General features: G+C 38.9%; 1 protein-coding gene across 2 annotated transcripts in view; it reads left to right on the top strand.

Annotated features, from left to right (window-relative positions):
• Positions 1-10,883, top strand: part of LOC121239277 (E3 SUMO-protein ligase SIZ1-like) — a 59,838-nt gene that overhangs the window by 21,194 nt on the left and 27,761 nt on the right. Inside the window, exons 12-17 of one of the 2 annotated variants that reach the window (XM_041136487.1) lie at positions 3,308-3,466; positions 4,886-4,990; positions 5,077-5,157; positions 5,241-6,462; positions 6,843-7,234; positions 7,321-7,764. In XM_041136487.1, coding sequence (XP_040992421.1) covers positions 3,308-3,466; positions 4,886-4,990; positions 5,077-5,157; positions 5,241-6,462; positions 6,843-6,982 — 1,707 coding nt within the window. In that variant the 3' untranslated portion in view covers positions 6,983-7,234; positions 7,321-7,764. Of the gene's footprint in view, positions 1-3,307; positions 3,467-4,885; positions 4,991-5,076; positions 5,158-5,240; positions 6,463-6,842; positions 7,235-7,320; positions 7,765-10,883 lie in introns of those variants that run through there. The other variant, XM_041136488.1, reaches the window with a different exon arrangement.

Raw genomic sequence — 10,883 nt, forward strand, 5'->3', positions numbered from 1 at the left:
AGGTTATAATCATGTTACTTACCTCGTAGCGCTGCTTCCTGAATCTTACTTTGTAGCTTGTCACCGAGAGTTACTACTTAAGGGACACAACTGTAAAATAACTAAGGTCTACCCCTAACTTTAAGAGTAACAGGTTTACAAAAGAAATAAAAGACTCCCTTTCAATTTGAAAGCAAGTAGTCACTTGAGAGAGAAAAGGAAAGAACGTGTGGCAAGGTTTACTGAGAGGAGAACAGAGGGTAACGGTGGGTGCCTGAGTCGAGGCTACGATGGTGGTGCGGCTAGGGTTTCCTCTGAACGTGGTGGTGAGATACTAAGAGAAAGAGTGTTTGGTGCCGTTAAATCAAGAAACCGGCAGAGCAAAGGGAGAGAGTGAGTGACTGATGTTCGTGGGCTTACTGGGGCCATGCGAAATTGAAGGGAGGTGATTGGTCAAAACTTTCTATGTAAGTCTGGGTAGGTTTCCAGCGAGATGGTTTGGCTGGGAGGTTAGTGAGTGTCTCGGTTGGTGATGTATGCCTCTGTTTTGGTATTCCTTGAGGTAGGGTTGAGCAAAAATCCAAAAATCCGACTTTGCACCGACTCCGCTCTGACTCCAACAAAACAAAGTTGGAGTCCGATTTTTTTTTTTTTTTTCATTTTTCAATCTGAATCAGAGGTGTCACTAGACCGAATCCGAATCCAATCCAACTCCGAAGTTGCCCTCCGACTCCGACTCCAACTTTGAATCCGACTTCGATATTTTAAACATGTTATGAAAATATGTATTTATCTTTATATTGATCATATATACTATAATAGTTATATGACTAGAACCTATGTAGTTAAATTCAATAATGTACTAGTATGAGCTAATAATTATAAAATAATATATTTATACTATAATATAATAGATTAGTATAATTTTCATTGTATATATGGTCAATGGTGATCCCTTGGATGAAAATTACATAATTAATTTATACAACTACTTTATAGAATAATATATTTATATATATAAAATATTTAAAAATATATATATACACATTCGGTCGGTCTCGGTCCTGTCCTGTCTAAAAAAACCACATCCCGAGACCGACTAATAAGACTGTTCGGTCCAGACCGAACTATTCGGTCATGTCAGTTTTTCCGGTCCGAACCGATAGTCTTACATCCCTAATTTGGGATAATGTTTAGAAAAACTGGAGAGGAAATTGTCTAGTTGGAAAAGGATGTATTTATCTAAAGGTGGTAGGGTCACCCTAATCAAAAGCACTGCATCTTGCCAACCTACTTCCTCTCATTATTTCTGCTCCCCACCAAGGTGGCTCATCGCATGGAGAAACTCCAACGTGACTTCTTGTTTTTTTTGTTGGTGGTGGGGGGGGGGGGGGGGGATAAAGACAAGTTCAAATTTCACTTGGTGAAATGGGCCACAACATGTTCTTCTATTCAAGTAGGAGGTTTGGGTATTTAGGACTTACAATTTTTCAGCAAAGCCTTGCTTGGCAAATGGCTATGGAGATACCACAATGAAGGGAGGCCTTGTGGAGAATCGTCATCGAATTGAAGCACGGTGAACCATGGGAAGGATGGTGTTCCAAGGAAGTGAGCGGGCCTTATGGTGTAGGGCTATGGAAGCATATAAGAAGAGGTTGAGACTCATATTCAAGGTATACCCGCTTTACGGTGGGTGATGGATCCAAAATTAAATTTTGGTACGATGTATGGTGTGGCAATAGGGCACTCATGGAAACCTATCCACAACCTTGTGGTATAGCAAGTATGAAAGAAGCCTCAATTGCGGACCTCTTCATACTCCAATGGTATTCCCCAATGGAATGTTACATTCCTTATGCACAAGATTGGGAAAGTGATGTTTTTTCGGAGTTCTATGACCTATTGTACTCCACCCGTTTGTTGGGGGAGTCAAAGAGAAGATCTTTTGGTGCCCCTCTAAGAAAGGGAAGTTCATAGTCCGCTCTTTCTACCAAGCCATGACCAACCACAATACAAATTCATTCTCATGTAAGAGTATTTGGAAGACAAAGGCGCCCCTAAAGGCAAGATTTTTTGTATGGACAACTTCCTTGGGGAAGATCCTGACCCTAGACAACTTATGGAAACGTCGAATTATAATCATGGATTGGTGTTATATGTGCAAAAAGAGTGGAGAGTTGGTTAACCATCTACTACTTTATTGTGAGATTGCCAGGAAGTTGTGGAATAAAGTCTTTCTTCGGATGAGATTAGCTTGGGTGATGCCAAAACGGGTAATTGATCTCCTAGCTTATTGGAGAGACATTTAGGGTAACTCTCAGATCACATCAGCTTGTAAGATGGTTCCAATATGTATATGGTGGTGTATTTGCAGGGAGAGGAATGAAAGAAGTTTTGAAAGTCAAGTGCGGTCAATAGATGAGCTTAGAAATTTATTTTTCGACACTTTACTCCATTGGTCTATTGTAATTGATTTTCATGGCATGACTTTTCATGAATTCCTTGTATCTCTAAACTAGCATGCTTAGGCGTAGCTCTTGTATATGTCCCTATACTTGGGCTCTTACCTATCCTTTTGATCAATAAAATCTTGTTTACCGATTAAAAAAAAAAGTGTACTCGGGCAGCGCCTTTCATTATGTTTCAATAAAATTTTACTTTTACCTATAAAAAAATAATTGGTCATAATCTTATGTTCATGAAAGCTTATTTAATAAACGAATCGAGCCTCTTTCTTTTCCAGAGAATCAACAACTTTACCTCCCAAAGGGTTGATAACCAGAGAAGCAGTTAATGGGTTAGAGTGGCCCCCGGTTTTGACACAAATGGGGGTAGCCATACAATCTGTCTGCACCATAGCAATATCCCCTGAAATAGTATGGGAGGTCCACGCGCCATAACCAAGAATATAAACTAAATAAGCGGTTGTGAGCGAGTGTAGGACCTCAAATTCTTGCCCGGGGGTGACAACTCCAGCCCTAACCGTGTTGGGTTATATAAGCTCCCACTCTGCTGAACTCGAGTTTAACCGAGTCAGTGTTGAGCGGCTTGTCGAGTAGCCTTGTTTATTTACAACCCTACTTGAGGACAATAATATGTGCACCGATGAGGCATCCATGTGCTTTCAGTTTTTGTTTTTTTTTTCATGGCATTTTTGTTGAATGGTTTGTATCTGGCTTGAGGAATTTACCTGTCAGTTTCACATTCTGTTTCTTCATGTTTCGAGTCATTGCTAAAAACCTTTTAATGCAATCTTTGTGTTGCTGGGAATTTATCCACAATTTTCTTGGTAATACCTGAAGTTATCTCATTTTGCCTTGTCCTCTAGATTCTCAGCATGATTCCCAAAGAGTCTGAAGGCGAGCGTTTTGAAGATGCTCTTGCTCGCGTTTGTCGGATCGGTGGTGGAACAGCTACAGATAATGCTGACAGTGACAGTGATGTGGAAGTTGTTGCAGATTATTTTGGTGTCAATCTACGATGTCCAGTAAGTTACTCTTCAGAATTGTTGGAGAAGTGGAAATGGTTTCTTTGATTTTTTGATAGAGTTTGGCACTACTCACAGGATATAATACATTTATGCAGTACTTTATTTAATATTTTTTACGAGTTTATTATTTGTGTTTGTGCTGCAAACCGAGTCTTTCTTTAACAGTTAGAATATAAAGAACAATTTTTTTTAATGCATCTGTAGAATTCTCTTCTCGTATGAATCTGTATTATTTAGACTCAAGATACCTAGAAAATTTCTTAATGTTACTGGTTGAAGGATAATAGAAAGTGCCTAATTGCTTAATCGAGGATCCATCAGTGCATTACCTTGATTCTATTTTTTTTTAAAAAAAGATGTCTTCTAGATGAGTCAAGTTTTCATTGTTAATACACTAGTATTTAATTTTATCAATTTTTCCATTCACTCAATAAAGGAGCGATTGATTTGTAATTTCATTGTTTCCCGTTGTTTAGTGTGTATAACAAACTTCTAAATTAATTTTACTGCTAAGGGAGCATTTAAGGGATACTTGGAAAATGAGATCAGATGAGAATTTTGTGAATAGTAGTGAGATAGTTTAAGTATTTATTGGGTTTCTTACTTGTCAAAAAAAAAAAAAAGTATTTATTGGGTTTTGGGAAAGGAGAGAAAAAAAAGTTGAATAAAAAATATTATAAAGTTAAAATATTGTTACAATATAATTTTTTTAATATTATTTTTGTTTTGGGATTGAAAAAAGTTGAATTATTTTTTGTTTTTTGTTTGAAAATTTAGGAAAGTCGTAATGATTAGTTTAAAAAAATTGTAATGATTAGTTTGAAAGTGTTTGTGTTTGAATGATATTTGGGAAGAAAATGAGATGAGATGAGATAGGATGGGATGAGATTTGTTTCCAAACATCTCCGAAGTTTCTCTTCTCAAATTACACTTTCTCCTCTTTAGCAAAAAGTTTTGAGATTCAATATATGCTTTAGTGAAAAGTTTTTTCTAAGGTTTTTTGAAAACAGCAGTCCAACTGGTTGGAGAAATTAGTGGATCGTCATTTATATCCTACATCTAATTATTATGAGGGAATATGTAATACATTTTTTGTCCGTACATTTAATGCATTGAATGGGTATTACTATTCTTTTAGGATTAGGACTAGGTATATTATTCTTTAATTTGGTGACAACACGATGTCTTCATTGGAAATAAGGTTAAAATTCTTATAATACCCATGATATCTTTTTCCCTAAAAGATCACCATTTTTATTTTCTAAAAGTGAAACGTGAAAACTTTTTTGAACATGGTGGTCTGACCACTCCATTGATTTGTACTTTGGGTGGCTGGTCGCCTGAAAGTATCACAAATTTTCAAATTTAGAAAAAATGTAAAGTTTTTGACTATTTACTCTTTCATGTAATTTGTAGATGAGTGGTTCGAGAATGAAGGTTGCTGGAAGATTCAAACCTTGTACTCACATGGGTTGTTTTGATCTTGAGGTCTTTGTGGAGTTAAATCAACGTTCTAGAAAGGCAAGCTTCAAATACATGATGTGACTTCCTTTCAGGTCCTTTTGAGTGATTTATGTGTTTAAATGAGCATTGAACTGTGGATGCAGTGGCAGTGCCCCATTTGTCTCAAGAACTATGCATTGGAGAATATCATTATCGACCCTTACTTCAATCGTATCACATCTATGGTAGTACATTTTTCTGCTTTCTGAAATTATATTTCTCACAAATGTTGATGAGATGAATTAACACGTACTTCTCTTGTTAACGGATGAGGTACTGTGGCGAAGATGTAGCAGAGATTGAGGTGAAGCCTGATGGCTCTTGGCGTGTAAAGACTAAAAATGAAAGTGAACGAAGGGATATGGGGGATCTCGCACAGTGGCATTTTCCAGATGGTACTATTTGTGTTCCTGATGCACAAGTTAGACCAAGAGTGGAAGTGTTGAAGGAGATCAAACATGAAGGTATTTCAGAAGGTCATACTGGTTTGAAACTAGGAATAAGGAAAAATCGTAATGGCTTATGGGAGGTCAGCAAACCAGAAGATATGAACCCCTCTTCTGAGAATGGATTACAAGAAAGGTTTGCAAACTATGAGCAGAAAGTTATTCCAATGAGCAGCAGTGCCACCGGAAGTGGTAGGGATGGTGAAGATCAAAGTGTAAATCAGGATGGAGTTGGGAATTTTGACTTTTCTACCCACAATGGGATCGAGATGGATTTGATATCTTTGAATGTTGATTCAGCATATGGATTTGCTGGACGTAATTCCTCTGCACCAATAGGGAGTGCAGATGTTATTGTTCTGAGTGACTCAGAAGGAGAGGATGACATAATAATATCTTCCGGAACTGTCTACAAGAACAATCCAACTGATGTTAGTGGGGTAACCTTTTCTGTTCCCCCTTCTGGGATTGCTGAAACATTTCCAGAAGATCCTACTCTTGGAGTGGGTGGAAGTTCATGCTTGGGTATTTTTAATGATGATGAATTTGGGATGCCTCTCTGGCCACTACCTCCCGGAACTCAAGCAGGTCAGGGTTTTCAATTATTTAGTTCTGATGTAGATGTCCCAGATGGCCTAGTGGGTTTGCAACATGGCTCTATGAATTGTTCTTCCTCAATGAACGGCTATACATTGTCTCCAGAGACTGCAATGGGGTCTGCTACCTTACTATCAGATCCTTCTATTGGTCGCTCTGATACTGACATAATTGATGGTTTAGTTGATAATCCCTTGGCATTTGCTGGGGACGATCCATCGCTTCAAATATTTCTTCCCACAAGACCCTCAGATGTGGTGGTACAGACTGATATGAGAGATCGGGTTGATGTATCAAATGGCGTTCGTACTGAGGATTGGATTTCTCTTAGTCTTGGGGGTGGTGCTGCTGCTGGCAGTAATGGTGAATCGGCAGCCCCAAATGGATTGAATCCAAGAGAACAAATGCCATCGAGGGAAGGTGCCTTGGATTCATTGGCAGACACTGGTATGTTCCCATCTGACTTTAATTTAGCTTGAGTCTTAATTAAGAGTTCACATCCTGGTAGGCTTTTTGGAGAAATGCTTCAGGTGTGATCTTTGTGCAAGGGTGCATGGTTTTTTAGCAGATGTGACTGTTGTCATCAGTGGAAGTTTGGTTAGAGAGATTATTCTGGCAGTTTCAGAAATTTTCCTTTCGACATATTTCTGAGGATTTGAAACCACGTCTTGAAATCTGAATGCATCATTGGTGTTGACTTGTTTAAGTATTTATTGTATTTTTATTGCGCACCCTTTTAACCGGGAATTCCAGAAAATTCAAAACTCTCCTGTCTTTAATTTTTTATCTTTTTTGATAAGGATGATGTTCTGTCCTCCCTTCTGCAGCTTCTTTGCTTCTTGGTATGAATGACAGTAGATCCGACATGTCAAGCAGACAACGATCAGATAGCCCTTTCTCGTTTCCTCGTCAAAAACGTTCTGTAAGGCCGCGATTGTACCTCTCTATTGAATCGGACTCTGAATAGAGAAACTGGACCTATTTTGTCGGCATTTGAACTTTTTTTCAGGATAGAAAACACAACATCCAGTGAGCCTGTGATCGGTCGCTTTCCAAGTTCAGTATTAGTAGTGAGTATGTTGACAAACATTTTGGTGTGCATCGAATGTAAATGTGTTCTAACAATCGATGGCAGAACAAATCAAGAAAACTGTTATTGCCTAATGAGAAAACTGCTACCACCTGCAGAATCTGTTTTCCCCTTTTGTACTAACAATTGGTAAAGTTACTGGTCGTCTATTTCATTTCCAAATGTTTCTGTTTAGACTTGATAAGCCGTGCTTCTAATGACCATTGTATTAACAGGTTCGCTTCATGCTTTTCTGTTCAATCCCCCATTGAAGATCTGCAGGTGCAGTGCTGGTAATTTGAACAAGAGATGGTAATTTTATTCTGGATAGATGGAATTAAATCCATTGGTTTAAAACCTTTGGGTTTTAAAGGGAGAGAGTCCCCCTTAGAAATACATATATCTGCCGATTTGTCTCTGTTTTATAATGGAGACCAAATAGCCTGTAAATGTTCATTTGAATCGAGTTTTATTTATAGAAAAATTTATAGTTATTCAAATAGACGCCTTTACTCGAGTATTGCATGGTATTCAAACTTTTTGTTGTCTTCACAATCAATCATGTAAAGTTTTATGATAAAAAGCACTTGGTGGTTTGTTGGGGAACCCTCCATATCAAGGATTCAAGATCGTTGAAATAAAAACAAAGTGAGTGCTTCTTGGTAAGTATTATTACCCTATTCTTCTTATTATTCTCTCGCTGCTCTCTCTCTCTCTCTCTCTCTCTCTCTCTCAAATGAATTGAAGCAAATTGGAACTGTTTGAAAGTATGGTTTTGATTTGTTTTCTCTGCCACCATTCACTTGCAAAGCTATTTCACTTGCAAAGCTTGGAAACTTGTCTGATGCTTGCATTTTTCTGATATGATTCGCACACTTGGAATCCATTAAATGCAGTGTGATTTATTTCTGAGTGTTCGGAGCCGTTTAGATCAGAAAATTTAGGGATTTCTCAGAATCGAGAATGTCTTCTACCTGATTATAAGTTTTCCTCTATGCTGGCCAATATTATTCCAACTGCTTGGTGGCTGGTTTAGTTACAGATGCTAGAGGTTTGTCTGTCCTGCCTGAATATATTAGAACTCGCATGACACCTTGAAGATTGTTGAGTTACGTTGGGAGGATCCTTTATATTTTGACGTTGCAAGAACTTTGGTCTCGGCGGTTTATTGAAATTAACAAGTATTTTGTGGGTAAAATAGAAGATTTTGTTGGTAAAAGCAGACTTTCAAAGGATATGAGACTCGGGTAGATGTCTTGTATTTTGTGGGTAAAATTTAGAATAGAAAATTACATATACAAGCCAGTGTGCGTAGGCTTGGGCAGAAAAATTGCAGGCCCGACCTGTCCGAATGACCTGACTTGGCCCTACTGATAAATGCGGGTTAAAAATATTTTTGAGTCGAACTTGTGGAATGCCGATTTCAACCCCCCTAAAGTCACGCAAATCAAACCCTAGCTTTCTCTCATTACCTCTTGTCTTCCCAACCCAATCCTTTACCCTCTTTAGTCTTTACTTCTTGCTTTCTCTCATTTTTCTCTGTTTAAGGATTGAGGCAGCTAAGGACACTTTGTTCGACGAGTTCATTACTGATGAGATTGAGGCCAGCGACATCCTGCTCCATCGAAAGATTTGAGATGAAGCACCACCAACTCTTATCAACCCATCACGGTACTAGAAAGTTGCAAAAAGTAGAAGTAAAATTCTTGGAAAAGTGCCCATGCTTCATCAAGAGTGGGTAGATCGGGATTTCCCTTTGTCGAGAGAGACCCAGTAGATTGGAGCCATTGAAGAAGTAAATATGAAGAATGATGAAGTGCTACAAAACCCCAATCTCTAGCTCCAAGCATTGCTCTTATAGTTGGATTTTCCTCCGTGAACCTAACTATTGTTACAAACCCTTCATTCTCTTCATCTTCCTCTCCATCTTCGTCTTCCTCATTTTGATTTTGGATTTCTTTGTTGCTCTTTGACTTGATGTTCTTCACCTGATATTGCATTTTTCACCCTTTCAATAGCTTGTTAGGGTACTGATGGGGAGTGCCATGGAAGAAGAAGAAAAAAGGTAAGATCTTGATTTGGGAAGAAGAGATCGGGAGGCTAGGGCAAATGAAGAAGCAGAAAAGAATTGGGCATTTCATATGTTGCTGAAACGGTGCGCAGGAGGAAGGAGTATGCGGTGTCGTTTTCATGTTTTCAGCTCATTTACGGCTTTTATCTAGAATAAAGCAGAACGGTGTAGTTTGAATTAATATTCTAAAACACTGTGTTTTATCAGCTGGGTTTGTAAGGACTTTTATGTCTTTTTATTAATTTGTTTTCAGTTAGAGTCACGCGGATAAGATGGGAAAAGGGATCTGCAATTCGGCATGTGAAATCTGAACAATTCGATATTCTCTTTTGGGAGGTTTTGGATTCCTCGAAAATCCAAGTTATCAACAATGGAAGTACTGTAACTTCCATTTGCATCATCTTCCTGTGTTACGTACTATTTCCATACTCTGCCATTGTTTTACAGTTTTACTGCAGTAAGTTCATAACAAGTGGTATCATTGAGCCTACGATCCTTACCATTTTCTCATATACACAATCCAGAAATACAAAATCCACAAATACCATTCTATTCCATCCACAATCTACCATAAACCAAAACCAGATCACATTTACCAACTAGAAATTCAACCAAGCCAAGTCATGGCTGAAAATACCAGATCAAAGCAAGACAACAAGGAGACCAAGCAACGCAGGGCGGAAGACCAGGAGACGGCCATCCAACATTTGACTGATAGGTTGGATCAAATGTCTGAGATGTTACGCACTGTGTGGGAACACCAGCAGCATCATTTTCTTGAAAACAGACAAGAAAGAGAGCATGAGAGAAATGATAATAGAAGAGCACTCACAAGGGGAATCAAATTAGATTTCCCTCAGTTTGATGGGAGTGACCCAGCAGGTTGGGTGTTCAAGGCAGACTACTATTTCGAATTTCATCAAACACATCCATCACAAAAATTACTAATGGCAGCATATCATATGCAGGGTGAGGCACTTATCTGGTACGAAGGTGCTTGGGACAGTGGGCATTTCACCAGTTGGGAGACCTTCACTCACATTCTTCAACTCAGATTTGGTCCCACCACTTATGATGACCCAATGGAAGCCTTGACAAGGCTCAAACAGACCACCACGGTATCAGCATACCAGACTCAGTTTGAAGCATTATCTAACAGGATCAACAGCCTATCAGATGCACACAAATTAAGCCGTTTCATCAGCGGGTTGAAAGATGACGTCCGCTTGCTTTTAAAAATGTTTAACCCCACCAGTTTAATTGGGGCGTTTAACTTGGCAAAAATTCAAGAGGAGTACCTTATTAGTGCTCGGAAGGGAACGAAACCAAGAGGAGACATAAGTATAATTCCTACGGCTAATAAAACATCATATGGGGATCAATCCACTGAAGGCAGTAGTAAGTGGACTAAACCCTTCCAGCCTACACGGAGGGTCTTCCTCCACGGAATGGGATGAAAAACGGAAGAAGGGCCTATGCTATCATTGTGATGAGAAATGGCATTCCAACCATGTGTGTAAGAAAACCAAGATTTATCTGTTGCAAGGGTGTGAGACCCTAGAGGAAGATCAGCCTGAAGGTGGTGATAAAGAGGAAAAGTTGGAAGCGAACAGTGTGCTGGCTACTAAGGTATAAGAAAATCCTGAAATTTCCCTTAATGCTATCGCGGGTACTCCTAGCCCAAGCATGATGAGGGTAAAGGGAACGATGAATGGAGAGCCAGTAGTG

This window comes from Juglans microcarpa x Juglans regia, chromosome 7D, assembly GCF_004785595.1.
Source record: "Juglans microcarpa x Juglans regia isolate MS1-56 chromosome 7D, Jm3101_v1.0, whole genome shotgun sequence".
Taxonomy (NCBI): Eukaryota; Viridiplantae; Streptophyta; class Magnoliopsida; order Fagales; family Juglandaceae; genus Juglans; species Juglans microcarpa x Juglans regia.